Here is a 19,334-nt window from a genome sequence, read left to right on the forward strand (position 1 = left end):
GTTCTTCAGGTTTTTCTTCTGAAGAAGAGAGAGAAGGGACTTCTCTGGTGGTCCAGTGGGTAAGACTCCATACTCCCAATGCAGGGGGCCCGGGTTTGATCTCTGGTCAGGGGCTAGATCCTGCATGCTGCAACTAAAGGAGCCCACATGCCATAGCTAAAGGAGCCTGCATGCCACAGTGAAGATCCCACATGCCCCAACTAAGACCCGGCACAGCTAAATAAACAAATAAATAAATATTAAAAAAAAAAAAAAGAGGAGAGAATATATAGCTTCAATTATAAATAATATACTTAAGGTCCTTACAGTCCTGAGATCTGAATTTATGATTAAATTTTCTTGTGTGTTATATCATTATATTTTGCAAAATAGTGAAACTAACAATGAACAATAAGAATTTCCATATGCCTAATTTTTACACTAGAAAAATATTACATTAATCAACTTTTTTATTTAGTGCTATTATAAATGAAAGTGTTATAAAGAGTTATAAATTCCTTGGAGAAACAATACAGATCAATAATTTTTACTTTATAGTATGGCTCAATGTTATACCTGACTAGTAGTACACATTCGTTTTCCTCTTGATCAAATTCAATCCTGTCAGAAATAAATGTATTACAGATACATGACTTATTTGATTAGAACATTAGAACAAAAGTGTATGTGAAAGAAGATAGGTAGCAATATGTCCAGTAGGGCGGTTTTAAATAGGTAATTAAGAAGACTGCATTAAATTTATAAGACTGTTGTTCAACCTCCTGTTCGGTTATCACTTCTTTTCAAAGTGGGAGTAAACTTTCACATATTCAGAATCTGGATCCTTTACATAAATGAGCTAGTCTAGTAAGTAAATTAACTAGATAAAATCCAAAATAAGATAGCATCAGTCACATTAGCTTGTTATATATGTGAGCTTGTGTTCCTACCTAGGTTACACATGTCATAAATTCATCATATTCTAGATTTCTTTTATTCCTTTGATTAATTTTTTCAAAAAATATTCATTGAGCACTAACTATATGCCAAAGACTGTGCTAGAAGCTGTGGGTACAATGGTGAAAGACACACACACAAGGCCTGCCTGAGGCCACCTCTGAGCCAAACCATCAGGCAGAAAGTGCTCAGAAAATATTAATTGATTGAAATTGTGCTGAAACCATATTGAAAACTTTTGTTAGAGTTGCCGGATTTAACAAATAAAAATACAGTATGTCCCATGCAATATTTGGGCCATAGTTATACTAAAAAATTATTTGTTGTTTATCTAAAATTCAAATTTAACTGGAAATCTTGTATTTTATCTGCCACCTTACCAGGGGTTTACTTCTCAGAAAATAAGTTCTAGCCTTGCATTTACTACATACATAAGCCATTTCAACACTGAAGATGTTTATCTCTGTGCCTCATTCTTTTTTTATACTCCATTTATGAAATTGTCTCTTTATAAATTATTTTCAATAATTTATAGGAATGGAATGCCCTTCTTCTCTGACGTCAATCAGAGGGGAAAGGACAGCTTAAAAGTCTTGGTTCCAAACTGTTAACTGCTAAAGACAAACACATTATAGGAGAACAGTATGTGTTACCTAAAGAGACTAGAGTTTTACAGCCAGTTCTGAAACGTCAGACATAATATTTTTCAAAGTTTAGATATTTTTTTCCAGCAAGACCTAATACTCTATCTTAAGAAATACAGCTTTCCCACATTACCTTGAAATTAGTGGTGAGTAGGTTCATTGGCTAGGGGAGTGGCTGAGATGGAATACAGAATCCTGGCAGGGCAAGGGGGTGTGGGGTGGGGCGTGAGGATGACTTTATGAAGACACTGCGGAGAAGAGAAGGCAGTTTCAGAAACGGAGAAAGACTGAATTCAGACATTTTTAAAGAGCTGCACCCTCCCCCTCTAACCACCAATGAGTAAAACTGCCCTTTTTTTTTTTTAAACTGCTGCACTTCTGGCTAGCACAGCTCACAAATTCCACAGCGGAAAAGAGTGTCTGGAAGAAAAGGATGAAGTTCTACAGAGGGTGGACCGCACATTTAACTTTTATTAAATGCCTTTTAAAAATCTGTAAAACCTACCTATACATATATAAACAATCAACTTTTTCATTTAAAAACAAAATGAAAACAAACAAGCAAAACTTCCATCCAGATTTGAAGGCTGTCAAAATTACCCCGTATGTTCCAGAGCAGGAAGCAAAGTGGATGAACTGCCTTCCTGGGTAGGGATTGTCTGTCCTCTGAGGGGAGGTGCAGGTCTCCTCTGTATTCTCTCCTGTCATCACACCAAAGATCCAGCAAACTTCTGCATTGTTCTAAGATGGTCACGCAGAGACGCAAGAGCAGAACATCTCATTTACTACTAACGATGGAATTCGGGAGAGGGTGGTCCCGTTTATGCTCCTCCATTTCCATCCAAGCAGAGGCCAAAAACTGGCCTCCTATAAACTTCCTTGTACTGGGTTCCTGACCCCAAGGCTAGAAAATTGGTCTTTCTCTCCAATGTTAATCTGTAGCCTTCACTTGAAGGTCTCCCAGGAAGCAACAGGAAGAAAAACGCATTTGTGAAAATTTTCTTAAAAAATAAAGTATGAACTGACATTTCTTTTCCTACAAACAGCCAGAGAAGGCTCAATACATGAAAAAAAAAAAAATCCTCAATATAGAAAAAACAAACAAAAAACCCCAAAACAGTCCTCAGGTTTCTTCATGTATCATGGAACCAAAACAGTTAAAGCCAGAGATATACTAACACAATAGATGTGCTCACTCTCCTCTCAAGAGTCTCTTCAGCTTTTAAATATATTTTTGAAGTGGGGAGCCCAGCTTGAGACCACACACAGCATTTACAAGGGATTTGGACACATCAGGTGTACTACTGGAACCACCTGGGCAAGCCCTTACTCTAAGCTCAGTAAACCTGACCTAGGAACAAAGCTTTAGTCTCAGGGGGAGGGATGAGTTCATGTGTGGTCCGGTGACAGAAATTTGTCTCCTGGTCCAGCTCCCATAGGTTCACAACTGAATCAGTTAAAATGACAGAAGACAAAAAACAGATCAAAGAACTGCTTCAGTAAAGAAATAGATTGAGGGTGGAGATCACGGGCTCTCAGGTCAGGCGACCTGAGCTCAAGTTTGGCTAGACCACAGTAGCCTGTGTGACTTGAGATAAATGAATTCTAAAGCTGCTCAAAGCCTCAGTTTTCCCATCTGCAAAATGGACAGAATAATAGCACCTACCTCACAGGGTTGTTATAAATATTGAAAGACACCCAACTGCCTTTCAACAGTAGTCTGGTAAGTAAATCACGGTGTTTCACACGATGGAAATGCTAACACCAACGAGAATGAACAATATACAATGACGTACAATAATAAGGATGGGTCCTGCAAACACGATGTTGAAAGAAGTCAGATACAAAAGGAGTACATACTGTATGATTTCATTTATCTAGAGCTCAAAAACAGGCAAAGCAAATAATGTGTAGTATTCAAAGACAAGGTGGACCTCCTGAGACAGCTGAATGCGCAACTGACATGTCACACCGTGAACTAGACTTGTGATGGGCATAGGTGAACCATTCCTTGAGGACCCACACAGAACATGGCTTACCTTCGCAACTACAGCTTGAATGACAAACTGTCTACATTCAATCACATACCCCATGGCTGCTTTCACACAGGCAGACAGAAGGAAACTCCTGCAACAATTATCCAGCTACTCAAGGCAAAAATCTAGGTCTGGAGGGGAAAGACTAGGGTTTTTTTTAACTGGATTAACCCCATGGGCTGGATTCAGTCTTCATTGATCATGCATTAAGATCACCCCACAACTCTTTATTTTGCTGCATTTTGTAGACATGTATGGATACAATGTGACTATAAACGGATTCAAAATGGCTGCACAGGCTGCATATCAACTCTTACTTTTTTGCTTCTATGTAGTATAAGCAAAATGCTTCTGAATAAGTGGAGGAACCTGAAAGTAGCTCTTGGTGAGACTGGTTCCCTGACCATGCCTTCTTTTTTACACATATTGACATCCTTTTTTTTTGTTTACATATATACTCTTTTCCATTATGGCTTATCACAGGATATTGAATATATCCCATGCTATATATACAGTAGGACCTTGTTGTTTATCCATCCTATACATAATAGTTCACATCTGCTAATCCCAAACTCCCAGTCCTTCCCTCCCACACCCCCTCTCCCTTGGCAACCACAAGTCTGTTCTCTATGCCTGACCGTGTTTTTAAACCTTCATGAATCCACACCAAGACAAAATATTTCCAACCACAATTTTGCAGGATCGTTATGCAGCTACTTTGCACACTAATGCAAATTTACACCACAGAGTTCTGTTTGGTTCTTGTCAGGTGACGGAAACAGAGTGGATGTGAGGCGTTATTCCCTCAGACATACACAAGGCCCACCTTGTTGAACTGTTGTGCTTCTCGGCCTAGTTTGCATGTGGGAACTACACAATGAGGACTACTCTGCACTACCCTCAGAATCTGTGGAGAAAGCACAGACTGCATCTCAGGGCTTAAAAGCCTCCTTACCCTCTATCCCTATTCCTTGCATGAACAAGAGAGGCTTCCAGATGCTTCGTCTTCACTCCGGGCACAGTCAATGGCTCGGCTCTCCCTCTCAACCTCTCAATCTGACTGTGTTTTTCCTCTACACTCCTCCTTCTTCTGACTCACTCAGTCCCCTCCACTTACCTATGTAGAGGAGGCTAAAAGGAGCACTGCAGCCATCCCCACTTACATGCTCTGCGTATCTTCTAATAGCGACACTATCAGCAGTAGCTTCATTTGAGGCAGATGGTTTGACGTTGATGGTGGGACTGCTCTTTATCGTTTCATGCTTGTTTTTCTAAATATTTTCTTTCTTTTTCAAACCTATTTTTAGATGCCGTGCTTCATAACTTTTCTATATTACAAATATTCTGCGTGATTATCACATATGCACTTTCCATCTTAAGGACTTAATCTTAAAGCTCCAACTCAAGCTTTTAGAGAACGACTCCCATTGAGTTAAGGTGGTTTTATATAGCCCTGGGAAATCCTCTCGGAGTGTACATTATAAAGGATACCCTGTTTGGATGTCACTTATTAAATCTGCCTCAAAAAACAAAGGTCTTATTGGTTCAACTGGAAAAATCAGCCTCAAGGCTGTGCCAACCGGATTCTGTGTACCTACCTCACAAGCTGTCCCTTTGTTGATTTGTGCCAGCAGGACTCAGGGAGGGGTGCTGCGTGTTATGCTTTGCTCTTCAGTTAAGACCCACGGGAACAAACTAACTCAGCAAAACTTAAGCAAACACAGATCTTTTATGGACAAAACTTAAGCAAACACAGATCTTTTATGGACAAAAACTATAACTTTTGCTTCCCTGATCCAGGTTCCCAAGATGGGAACCTGGATCAGGGAAGCAAAAGTTATAGTTTTTGTGTTTTCTTTTCCTCCCCACCCACCCCTTGCCTCTACTCTCTCCCTCCCTTCTTCCCCCCCTTCCTTCTTTCCTCTCTCTCTCTCTCTCTCGTTCTCTCTCGTACAGGACATTTGTTGAACCTGGATACAAATGCACACTTGAATTTCTCTGAAATGACATGATACAAATATGATTTAAAAAGCTTGGATGTCATTTACATTTTCCAATATTAGACTTTAATTTTGTTTTCTCTGTTATTTACAGAGATTACGTGTTTTCTGGCAGCCAGAGTGCCAGATTAAGCCTGAATATACACACACTAAAGACAACAAATATTCATTCAACTTAGATTGGGTGATTAGAATGTTGAGGGTAAGATTTCAAGACAAATAATTCATTTGAGTGCAGCAGTGCAATTGGCTGACGAGTGGTGCCAGATGTCATATTATTTATGGTCAGTAATAGTAGAGCCAACTTACCTCATCGGAGGCACTAGAAAGAAAAATCTGGTAGTTTGTTGAATGGGAATGAAGTGTTACTCAATTTCTCACCTAAACTAACCAATTTGATTCATTTGAGAGTTCAATCTGTAATGTAAATAAGGCGCGAACCATAAATGAAGTCTGGCCATATCAACATTTCACAAACTGTGTTCTCCAGGTTGTCCCTCGAGAGGTTATGGTTTTCCGTGGGAACAAAAAAGTGGGCATTGGCCAAATAAGCTTGGAAAACACTAATAGGTTTGCCAACAATATGAACTTGAACTTGTGATATAGTTTAGCTTCCTTTCTAGTAAAATGAGAAAAAAAAAACTTATAAGATTTGCTTTACCTTAATTTTTTAAACAGTTCAGCTTCATTTTGCCTTATTGAGTATATAATGTTGTATATGTAATGCTGTATAAACAAATCCTTGAGAAGGATGTCTTTTTGTAATGTGAGAAGTCCCTTATCTTGTTTATTCTATTGCATAAAAAAAGAGATTTAGTTACTATGTTAAGAATTTTGTTTATTTATATAAAAAAAGTTATGCCTTGGGAGGAGGGAGTGAGGAGAAGGGGAGGAAAGGAGAAGGAACCTGTCTATATCAAGTGTTCTGACCCTCTCCATTCTCACCTGACCCCTCACACCTACACCTACTGCGTAATTATTCAGGTCTAATAAAATGAACAACTTCCATTCCATGAAGCCGCACGATCCCATGTGGCTAAAGAATATGTTCCCACTGTTTGAACACCCTCAGTGAAGGTGAAGGGGGTGGGGTTAGGGGTTCATTACTCTGGGAGCTCCCCATTCCACTGGTGTTTGGCACAAATTCAGCTCCAGAGGAGTCAATTCTACCTCTAGGTAATTCCTTTGGCTCTCAATGACCAATTTCCATATGCTTAGCCTTGGGGGGTCTTACTTTGTTTAGTAAGGGGTAAGCCCTAATATCTGTAGAGATTGCCTTATGATTTAAAGAGTACTCTCATGCTGCTTTTGTCTGTGATCTTCACAATCCTATGAAGTATAAGCCCTGACTTCACCTGAGTGCCCCTTTCTCTATACCATTCTGTGTTAATGGATATGCTGGTCCCATATGTATCCATTCTGGTAATGGTCTCTCCTTTTGAGTTATGATTTATTTTAACATAAGATATTAAAATGAGGCATGTTTAATGACCTTCTCTTAGTGCAACCAATTATCTATTATCCTTCGCCTTAAGGCAGAGCTTTGCTGCCCTGTAGTTTAGGCTACTTGGTTATGAAATGCCTTCAAAAGTGCTAGGGTCTCTATGGGTAAATGTCAGAGGTTTCCTTTTCCTGCAAGTCTAATATTCCTTGTATCATTCTCCAGTCTTTTCCCCTTCCTATTCTTTTTTTTAAGTGGTCAAATTATCCTTGAAAATAATACAGATTATCTGACCCAGAATCATATCCTTTCTTCAAAAGTCTACTTGTGTTTGCCATTTACCTAGCTATGCTTCAAACTCCTGCATGTTAAAGGGAACCCTCCTACACTGTTGGTGGGAATGTAAGTTGGTGCAGCCACTGTGGAAAACAGTATGGAGGTTCCTCAGAAAACTAAAAATAGAGCTACCATATGATCCAGCAATCCCACTCCTGGGCATATATCCGAACAAAACTATAATTCAAAAAGATACATGCACTCCTATATTCATAGCAGCACTACTGACAATAGCCAAGACATGAGAACAACCTAAATGCCCATCGCAGATGAAAGGATAAGAAGATGTGGTACATTTATACAATGGAATATTACTCAGCCATAAAAAAGAATGAAATAATGCTGTTTGTACCAACATGGATGTAACTAGAGATTATCATACTAAGTGAAGTAAGTCAGAAAGAGAAAGACAGATTCCATATGATATCACTTATATGTGGCATCTAAAACATGACACAAATGAACATATCTATGAAACAGAAACAGAATCACAGACATAGAGAACAGACTGATGGTTGCCAAGAGGGAGGGGGTTGGGGGAAGGATGGAGTGGGAGGTTGAGGTCAGCAGATGTAAGCTTTTATTTATAGAATGGATAAACAACAAAGTCTACTGTATAGTACAGAGAACTATATTCAGTATCCTGTGATAAACCATAATGGAAAAGAATATAAAAGAATATATAATATATGTATATATATTATATATATATATAGCTGAATCACTTTGCTGTGCAGCAGTAATTAATACAACATTGTAAACCAACTATACTTCAATTAATAGAAAAATCCTCCATGTTTATTTTTCATAACAGTCCCTACTGAAAACAACCCAAATGTCCATCAACTTGTGAATGGATAAACAAAATGTGACACACAGCTACAATGGAATACTATTCAGCCATAAAAAAGAATAAAGTAATGATATCTGCTACAACATGCATGAACCTTGAAAACATTATGCAAAGTGAAAGAAGCCAGACACAAAAGACCACCTATTTTATGTTTCCATTTGTAGGAAACATCCAGAAAGGGAAAATCTTTGGAGACAGAAAGTAAACTGTTGGTTTCTTGGGACTCAGGCTAGGAACAGGAGTGACTACAGATGGGCACAAGGGATCTTTCTGGTGTGATGAAAATGTTCTAAAATTAGATTGCGGTGAGGGCTGCACAATTCTATAAATTTACTAGGGATCTTTCCATTGTACATTTAAATTAGGTGAATTTTATGATATGTAAATTATACTTCAATAAAGCTGTTTTTAACAATAGTCCTTCACATCTTTACTTGATTTAGCCCATTTCATTCTCTCATTGAGAATCTGTTTAAATTCTTGTAGTGATTCCAAAATATACAACTTTTGTCTATGACCAAGACTATACATAATATTTCATTTTGATTCTAACACTTATCCTAAATGTAAAAAGCATATCCTGTTTGGTAATTTTTTTATTTTGATGAGACTGTGGTAAGCATAGTTTCAAGAATTTCGAAGCCAGGCCTGAGCTGTACAATGGTCATGAATGCTGAAGTCGAGGCTCTAAGGGATATGTGGGTAAATAAATCGTGGTATATTCACATGATGGAATATTATTATTATACAGCAGGGTTTCTCAGCCTCAGCACTAGTGACATTTTGGGCCACTGTTGCAGGGCTGCCTTGTGCATTGTAGGGTGGGTAGCAGCAACTTTCCCTCGCCCCAGTTGTAATGACCAGAAAATGTCTCCAGACGTTGCCAAATGTCCCCTGAGGAACAAAATCACCCCTGACTGCTATGCAGCAATGAGAAAGAACAAATTCCAACCACACACTAACAGTACAGACGATATGGAGGGCTCTCACAAATATAACTTGAGGCAAGAGAAGCCATACACAGCGTGTATGATATACAGTTCTATTCGTACTCTAAAGTTCAAAACCAGGCAAAAATAATCAGATGATTACCTTCGGAGGGAGAGTTCATGACTGGAAGGGGCTTCTGGGATTCGGACAGTATTCTGTTTCTTAATGTGGGCGCTGGTTATACAAGTGTGTTCACTTTATGAAAATTCATCGGGCAGACACTTAAGATTTATATATATTCATATACATATATTATATACGATACTTAAATTAAAAGTTTAAAAATATGGGCCATTGCTGTGGCTGCTGCAGAAAGAGGGCATTCAAGGTGACTCAGGAGGGGCTCAGCACCTTTCCAACAGGACGCTAATTCATCCCTCCACAGACCCACCAGGACTCCTGCTGGTCCACCCTGAACTCTGAGACACAAATCCAGTGTGTTCCATTGATGAATAAAAGCCTGTTCCTGGGTTACTTTGTTATCCAGGTGCCAAAGCCAAGAAAGTCCCTCCCCACCGCCACCCATTTTCAATTCATACTTTGCAAAGCACAGGCCTAAAACTGATTTCAGTGTGCAATTGAGCTAAATGAAGCCAAATAAAGGAAGCACTTTCTTTAGCATTCACTCCAGAGCTAAAGAAAAACAATGGGTCTAGTTCCCAAATCTGAGAGTACTACAAATGCCCAAGGTGGCAACTCCCGTTGTTTGTTACAGTAGGGGAGAATGAGTTGTGCGGATTCATACATGTTCTCACTCTCAGTTGGGGCCCCTCCTGACCAATTACTTGTAGTTACAGACAGTGTACCAGGTGCAGAATGGAGTTTGTGGCCATAGCATTCTTTTTTTTTTTTTTAACATCTTTATTGGAGTATAATTGTTTTACATTGTTGTGTTAGTTTCTGCTGTGTAACAAAGTGAATCAGCTATACGTATACATATATCCCCATATCCCCTCCCTCTTGCGTCTCCCTCCCACCTTCCCTATCCCACCCCTTTAGGTGGTCACAAAGCACCGAGCTGATCTCCCTGTGCTATGCGGCTGCTTCCCACTAGATATCTATTTTACATTTGGTAGTGTATATATGTCCATGCCACTCTCTCACTTCGTCCCAGCTTACCCTTCCCCCTCCCCATGTCCTCAAGTCCATTCTCTACGTCTGCATCTTTATTCCTGTCCTGCCCCTAGGTTCATCAGAACCATTCTTTTTTTAGATTCCATATATATATATATAGGTGCTAGCATATGGTTTTTCTCTTTCTGACTTACTTCACAAGCAGCTCATGCAGCTCACTATCAAAAAAACAAACAACCAAATCCAAAAATGGGCAGAAGACCTAAATAGACATTTCTCCAAAGAAGATATACAGATTGCCAACAAACACATGAAGGGATGCTCAACATCACTAATCATTAGGGAAATGCAATTCAAAACCACAATGAGGTATCACCTCACACCGGTCAGAATGGCCATCATCAAAAAAATCTACAAACAATAAATGCTGGAGAGGATGTAGAGAAAAGGGAACGCTCTTGCACTGTTGGTGGGAATGTAAATTGATACAGCCACTATGGAGAACAGTATGGAGGTTCCTTAAAAAACTAAAAATAGAACTACCATACGACCCAGCAATCCCACTAGTGGGCATATACCCTGAGAAAACCCTAATTCAAAAAGAGACATGGGGGATTCCCTGGTAGTGCAGTGGTTAAGAATCCGCCTGCCAATGCAGGGGACACGGGTTTGAGCCCTGGTGCGGGAAGATCCCACGTACCGCGAAGCAACTAAGCCCGTGCGCCACAACTACTGAGCCTGCGCTCTAGAGCCCATGAGCCATAACTACTGAAGCCCGCGAGCCACAACTAGTGAAGCCTGCATGCCTAGAGCCCATGCTCCGCAACAAGAGAAGCCACTACAATGAGAAGCCCGCGCACCGCAAGGAAGAGTAGCCCCTGCTCGCCACAACTAGAGAAAGCTCACGCTCAGCAACGAAGACCCAACACAGCCAAAAATAATAAATAAATAAAATAAATTTTTTTAAAAAAAGAGAGAGACATGTACCACAATGTTCATTGCAGCACTATTTACAATAGCCAGGACATGGAAGCAACCTAAGTGTCCATCAACAGATGAATGGATAAAGAAGATGTGGCACATATATATAATGGAGTAGTGAGGTGGATGGACATAGCATTCTTTGATGGAGGCAATTAAGTGACACCAGATCCAGGCCTAGTAATCTGAACAATAACCAATGAGTTCACACTCCACACAATTTATCTGATCAGGAGTTACTGTTAGCCTTCAAACCTCATATATGTATATGAATGCACATATTTACAAATAAACAAGAGACAGACAATTCTCCACTGTTCTCTTGTGTCTCTGTACATCTTTTGATGTGCAGAGTGTTAACTGCCTTTTATTTCATACTATCTTTTCAAGGATGCTTGCATAGTGAACGGCCTTGGATGAGAGAGATAATGTCTCCTCCAGAGCAAAGAGTCAGCCTCTCCACTGCCCATCATAAAAAAGATTCAGGTTCCCTTCACTTACAGTTCCTCTCCTATAATACAACTCACTGCTTGTGCGGATATCCATCTAGATGCACCCATGTCACCCGCTTGGGAGATGGGGGCAAGAGAAACCAACACACACTGATGCTCATACTGATTGCTGTGCTATGAGTAATAAAGCCCTTTGTCTCTGACTCAGGAGTCTTGTTTTCTGCCAGCAACCATGCAACTATGGCAAGTTAACTTATTAGATTGCAGCTGGGATAAAATCACAGACTTTTCACAGTTGCTATTTAGATAGATAGATAGATAGATAGATAGATAGATAGATAGAGCTTTCTCTTTTTGAAAAGTAAATCTCCTACCCAGCCACTCAGTTCTCTTTGCTGGAGGCAATAATACTATTAATTTACTATGCATTCTTCCAGGGATATTCTATGCACTTATAACTATATGCATCTTTTTTCCTTTTTCTCCCAAATGTTACGAGGCTATAGACACTGTTTTGCACCAGGCCTTTTTTACTTAACAAAATGCTTGGAAATCTTTCCATATTGGTATAATTAGGGGACTCATTCTTTATTAACAGCGGCAAATTAATTTGTACTATGCATATATTATAATAACAAAATAGTCCATAACATGTACTTAAAGAATCCTCTTATTGACTGATATTTAGGTTGTTTCCAACCCTCTATTACAAAATGTCGCCAAGAATATCCTTGCACATACATCATCTTACTCATTTGCAAGATCTCTATAGAAAAATTTCCAGAATTTGAATTGCTAGTTCAAGGAATATGCTCAATATTAATTTTAATAGATATTTCCAAACACCTCTATGGAGATTGTACTAATATACATCTCCACTAGCAATGTATGAGACTGTTTCTTCTCTCACACATTTGCCAATACAACATGTTGGCTTAAGTTTTTACCCATGCCAATCTGATAGATGAAAAATTCAATCTCATACTTTTAATTTGTATTTCTTATAATGAGATTCAGCATCTTTTCATATGTTTAAGAGCCATTTGTATTTCCTTTTCTGTGAAATTCATGTTCTTTTTCCACCTTTTTTTCTATTGAATTGCTGATTTTTTAAAATACTCATTTGTAGGAGTGCTGTATATTTTGGAAAGCAGAACTTCTCTGAATTAGAAATCTTCCCCTAGGTTGTTGTTTGTCTTTTGATTTGATTTTAATTTTTTTTAAAATTTTGGCAGGTAATTAAAAAATTTGTGTATTTGTGTGTGTGTGTGGTATCTGAATTTGTGTCACACTTAGAAAGGTCTTCTCAGCTGTGAGATCATAAAAGGTCCATATTTTTTTCTCGTAGTTTTATGGGGTTTTTTTTAATTGCTTAAATCTTTGCTCCATCAAATCTTTTCTTTTCAAAATTAATTATTAAAATACACATTAAAATGCTTATCTATATTCATAAGGCTAAGCATAGCTTAAAAAAAAAGAGATTGTTTTCTCAACTCTGTGATCACATTTTTTTAATGTTCATCCTTTGGCAGGTACAGATCTAGAATCAGCCCTAGACATAAAGTGGTTCAAAGTACAATCCACATGCATGCATATAATATAAACCTTATATATTATGTAGATAATGTTGTTATCCTATAAAAAGATAGCAGATAGTTCTCCAGTAATAACTTGATAAAGGGATTCTACTCTACAAAATTTCGAAATTATATTGCCTGCAAAAATGAAGATGATCTAGAAGAGAAACACAGAGCTTCCTTGGGGAGGCAATTTACTTGACAGTTCTCGGTGCTGATTCTATACAGGGCTGGTGAGAGGGCTTAGTGAAGAATTCCCTTTTCTTCTTGTTCTTCTCTAGAGGACAAGCCATTTAGTGTGTCATTTTTGTATCGGATTTTTTTTTTTTTTAAAGAAGGCATTGGGTCTTTTTTTTTGGTTGTGTTGGGTCTTCGTTGCTGTGTGCGGGCTTTCTCTAGTTGCGGCAAGCGGGGGCTACGCTTCGTTGTGGTGTGCGGGCTTCTCATTGCGGTGGCTTCTCTTATTGGGGAGCACGAGCTCTAGGCACGTGGGATTCAGTAGTTGTGGCTCACAGGCTCTAGAGCACAGGCTCAATACTTATGGCACACAGGCGGCTTAGTTGCTCCAAGGCATGTGGGATCTTCCCAGGCCAGGGCTCGAACCCGTGTCCCCTGCACTGGCAGGCGGATTCTAAACCACTGCGCCACCAGGGAAGTCCACTGTGCCATATTTGATTCCAAGGTGTTCTGACCTGCTGTAGGTGAAATTTATTTTCTGTCTTGATAGTTTTATAGGAGAACTATAGGAAAAGGAAAATTTTAATTCTTTTAGGTTTAATATATATGGACACATTGCTTTCAAAATACCTGTAACCAAATTCACTTCAAAATGAGACAGAAGGGGGACTTCCCTGGTGACGCAGTGGTTAAGACTCCACACTCCCAATGCAAGGGGCCCGGGTTCGATCCCTGGTCAGGGAACTAGATCCCACATGCACGCCGCAACTAAAAGTTCACATGCTGCAACTAAGGAGCCTGCCTGCCACAACTAAGACCCGGCGCAACCAAATTAATTAATTAATTAATTAACAAAAAAAGGGAGAGAAGGAGAAAGAAACAAAAAGAAAGCTGCTGTCCTAAAGAAACCAACTGTAGATCAGAAAACTTGCCATTAATTTAAGAACTGCCATTATTAGCAGGGGGAGAGATAAATTAGGAGTTTGGGTTAAAATATACACACTACCATGTATAAAATAGATAACCAACAAGGACCTACTGTATAGCACAGGAAACTATACTCAGTATTTTGAAATAACCTATATGGGAAAAGAATCTGAAAAATATATATATATATTATACCTGAAATCTGTACACTTGAAATTAATACAACATTGTAAATCAATTATACTGCAATAAAAAATAAATTAGAAGAAAAAGAATTGCATTAGCTTGAGTCATCTAATCTTTTTAAGTCAAATATCTATATTAAATCTGTTTTTTCCTTTCATTTACTACATTAAGAATGAATAATCTCTATGAAGATAAGTACCATATAAGGCAATGCATTATTAATTTTTAAACCCAATGAGATAAATAAAGTTGATCAAAATCCATGATCAGACAAAACAAGGCAAGAGGTTTATTAGCTTGGGTGGGAAAGGCAGATGGTTATAAATTAATTTGATTCATTCTTAGTAAATTCAGATGATAAGCATGAAATATATAAACGGACAGCATTTCTGCCCATGAGGTACTTATATATTTTTCCTAGAAATGTTAGAGTTACACTGACAAATCACAATGGAAAGGCAGGCTGATTTTTGGAGAGTTCTTTCAATGTGGGTCTTTAATATTCAAGGCCATCAAATGTGGCAAGGGAATCTTTTTAGATTTATTCCCGTTGGAACGTGCCAGGTTCAACAGTAAGATCTGGAGACTTACATTATCAAGAATCACAAGCTACTTACAAAAACAAGCCACTCTCTTAATTGTGATTTAGGAATGGGGCAAATTTCCAGGGATAAGTTGTCACCACAGCCAGGAACAACTGACTAAGAAAGAATGATCTCCAGGTTTTTCCAGAAAGCTGTCTGTTCATTAGGTAATGTTAAAATAGGACAAGGGTGGCAAGCTTTTAAACATTCCAGCTGTAATATTTAATTTTAAATATTCTGTGAGGTATGCAGCCATCCCAGAAGTCTGCGTTAGCTGGTAAATGGCCTAGCGTTTTTGAAAAAAAAAATCTGAAAAGAGCAAATAGCATTCTGAAGTAGAGAAAACCCATTTGTTACTAGCTAGCTGGAGGTCCTCAGGCATGTCACAATGCCCCACATTTGTACAGGGAAGGAATTAAGCTAGGCAGTGGTTCTCAAGGCAGGCAGAACCGAGGAACCTCTTACCCAGCTTTTAAAGAACCCCACACAGACCAATTCAATCAGATTCTTGGGAGTGGTGTCCAGGCATCAATATTTTGTAAAGTGTAGCAGGGTTGAGAAACACCAGACTAGATAATCGCTAAGGTCCCACCCAGATCTCAATAAATGAAGGGGAGAATTCAGAATACTGGCACAAGAAATGGAACTCAAAAAAACATAAAAGCCGTCCAAGTGTAAAGCAAATCCTAACCAGGGGTGTACAACACACAAATATCAGCAGAGAATGATATTCTCACATGAACTGTGGCTCCATGAACAAAAAAATATGCTTGATTAGTAAAGACAACATCAATAAAAACATTCAAGGCACAGAACATGAAAGGTATTATGTCATTAACATCTGGTGGTACTGGTACTTTTTATCCAATTCCAAATTTATGACATACATACATATCAAGCTCTGACCATTCAAAGACTCAAAGCTCTTTTCAATAGAAATTAAAAATCAAACAGTGTGAAGTGGTAGGTTTTTAATTTCTCACTGAAAAACATCAAGAGTTGATATGGCAAAAGCCAAGAGATTTCTTTATGAAGACATGTGCATTCCTTGCTTTTTGGATGAAAGAGATAATGCTAAATGATAACAGCCAGAATCAATACTATGACTAAGATTATGACTAAGCACCGTAGGTTGATTCTTAGAAGTGATTCATTTGAACTGGGCCTCAGAAAATAAAACAAAATAAAAACCCTCCCTCATGTGACCTTCTATCTTGGATTTTAGCCAATAGAGCCTGAGTTCTTAAACTGCATATTAGACATGGGCCTTGTCTGGGCATCTGTGAACCCTCTGGAACTGCCTGTAAAAACTGTGTGTGTGGGCCTGCGTGGGTGTACCCATGCACAGAGCTTTCTTAACCTTTTTTGAGTCAAGAACTCCTTTGGTAGCCTATGGACCCCTTCTCAGAAAAATGTTTTTAAATGCATAAAATAAAACACAAAGGACTGCAAAGAAAAAAAATGAATTAGCTGTCAAAATGGTTTTTTAAAATTACAGGACAGTAATAAATGTCCTTCTTTATCAGCATATTAAATAACAAGATCCTGATGTTTAGGTAGACAGCTATAGTAATCATCTTAATTTCAAAGTAATAAAGAACACAGTTATTTTCATGACATCAGCAATATCGGCAACAACTTACATGATATGAAAATATCTGTAACTTCTATTGCTGATATAATCACAGGTACTGTTAATACTGCTATGATTTGTTGTCTGTGATCATCATTGAAGGAAGTGAGACTTTTCTATTATAGGTTATAAAAATAATTTCCCCATCCAAGTTCACAACCCTCTTAAATCCTCTGGACTCCAGATGAAGAACTTCTGATCTATATCTTTATTCACCTTGAGGGGGTTTGATGATAAGCCTCCAGCAAGGATAGAACATTAGACCACAAAGCACTTAATAAGCATTGCAAGGATTGGTTTCCATAAGGTCCTGAAGACACAGAGCCCTGGAAAGTCACAAAACAGTAGGGAAAAGGTGAAGGGCTCTCTGAGGTGGGACCGTAAGGAATGCTCTGTGAGTTTCTGGAGCTAAAGTTCAAATGCATCTTATTTTTAATTTAATATATGTTTTAATGTTCTGCATAGTTTCTAAAACATGTACAGTGACTTACAGGATCCATAAAGCACAGCAAAAGCTCACTTCTGAGTGGATGAGAAAAAGAAAAAACAACATAAGGGGCATAAAGTGAAATGATACCAAGCACGAAGCTGGTGCAAAAATAGAAAGTGAGCCACAAATTTGCTTCCGAGCTTTTTGGCAAAAATAAAGCTGCGCAGTCACAGAATGCACAGTTTCCAAAGGATTACACACACACACACACACACACACACACACACACACACAAATCCTCAGAAAAAATACAGCCTTTCTGGTACTAAGACTGAAGAGGTATTTCTCCCATGGATCTTTATAAAGAGAATATCATGCGTTGTAATTAATGAACAATATCTTCAATAATATCATTAAAAGAGACATAACAATGAGTTCCCCAGAACTTTTTAAAAAATAATGTTTTTTTAAAACAAAACAATGGCAATACACCAAACACAATTCAACTGGGGGCTCATGAAGTAGAGCTGGGTACTCAGCTTTCTGAAGTCAGATGTGAGTGATGTGCTGACAGGCCATTGACCTAAGTCAGTCGGAACTGAACACTGGCCCCCCATTGTCAAAAGCAGGAGGTGGCGCACTTTTCTTAAAGAGGCGGATGATAAATATTTTCAGCTTTATAGGCCATACAGTCTATTGCAAATACTCATCTCTGCAGTGAAAGCAGCCACAACATGTAAATAAATGGGCATCACTGTGTTCTAATAAGCTTTATTTATGGACACTGAAATTTGAATTTCATACACTTTTCGCATGTTGTGAGATATAATTCTTCCTTTGATTTTTCACCCAACCATTTAAAAACCATTCTTAGCTTACAGGTTATACCAAAACAGGGTGGGGGCTGGATTTGGCCACAGGACATAATTTCTTAACTGCTGGTCTACAGGATCAAGTTTTCTCCAGATATCTCCTTGACTCTTGTATCCTTCTCTTTCCTCAAGCCTCTGTCTAAATCAGCTTTTTAAGGTAATAACTCCTTCTATACTTTATATGCAACTGTACACAGATCCAAGCAGGGTGCTATCATGGAGACAGACATGGCTTCAGAATTCGTATGTCCCGTGGAAATACGAAGGTAATCCAGCATGAATTAGCAGCAAAGAAATGGTTTAGTTTCCAGTCTCCTCATTAAAATAAACATACAGGGGGCTTCCCTGGTGGCGCAGTGGTTAAGAATCTGCCTGCCAATGCAGGGGACACGGGTTCGTGCCCTGTCTGGGAAGATCCCACATGCCGTGGAGCAACTGGGCCCGTGAGCCACAATTACTGAGCCTGCGCGTCTGGAGCCTGTGCTCCGCAACAAGAGAGGCCGCGATAGTGAGAGGCCCGCGCACCGCGATGAAGAGTGGCCCCCGCTTGCCACAACTAGAGAAAGCCCTCGCACAGAAACGAACACCCAACACAGCCATAAAATAAATAAAAATAAATAAATTTAAAAAATAAATAAATAAAAAAATAAACATACAGACACAACACCAAAAAAATGGTAATAAAATTTGAATACACAACCTTCTCTATTTCAAGGATCACGTGCTATTTTTTTAGAAGCATATAAAAAAGTGGGTATAATTAGCTGAATCACTTAATTCATGTGTTGTAGTGTTTACAGCACTAGATGTCCCAATGAAAATGAGGCCATATGGTGTTTCACAGCACACAATTAACTTGGTACAATCCCAATAAGAAAGCCTTCATGCCAAATATCATTCAGGTGTCCCTGAGCTTCTATCTGCTTGGAGACAAAACAAAGAACTAGGCCACTGAACTTGGCAAACTTGGGTTGTCTCTACTATTATATGGGCTCACCAGAAGGCGTAGGGAATTTATCCCATCTCTTTATTATAGTAAAGATTTGTAAACCTTATACCCACCCATTCTAGAGAGCAGCTAGGATAATTAATAAGAATTTATGAATAAGCCTTGATGAGTATGATGAAAGAAAGGTATTAATGCAGACCCAGAGGAACCCGGCTATAATTCAGGGAGGGGGCAATTGCCCTCATGGAAACACAAT

At 38.8% G+C, this 19,334-nt stretch overlaps 1 protein-coding gene across 4 annotated transcripts in view; it reads right to left on the bottom strand.

Moving 5' to 3' along the window:
* PAPSS2 (3'-phosphoadenosine 5'-phosphosulfate synthase 2) overlaps positions 1–19,334 on the bottom strand; it is a 78,779-nt gene that overhangs the window by 48,288 nt on the left and 11,157 nt on the right. Inside the window, exon 2 of one of the 4 annotated variants that reach the window (XM_082423708.1) lies at positions 1,714–1,828. The exons of the other annotated variants lie outside the window; for them this stretch is intronic. Within the exon in view, the coding sequence (XP_082279834.1) occupies positions 1,714–1,740 (27 nt within the window). The 5' untranslated portion in view covers positions 1,741–1,828. The remainder of the gene's footprint in view (positions 1–1,713; positions 1,829–19,334) is intronic. 4 annotated transcript variants of the gene reach the window in all.

Source organism: Balaenoptera physalus (assembly GCF_965194825.1).
Source record: "Balaenoptera physalus genome assembly, chromosome: 14".
Classification (NCBI taxonomy): Eukaryota; Metazoa; Chordata; class Mammalia; order Artiodactyla; family Balaenopteridae; genus Balaenoptera; species Balaenoptera physalus.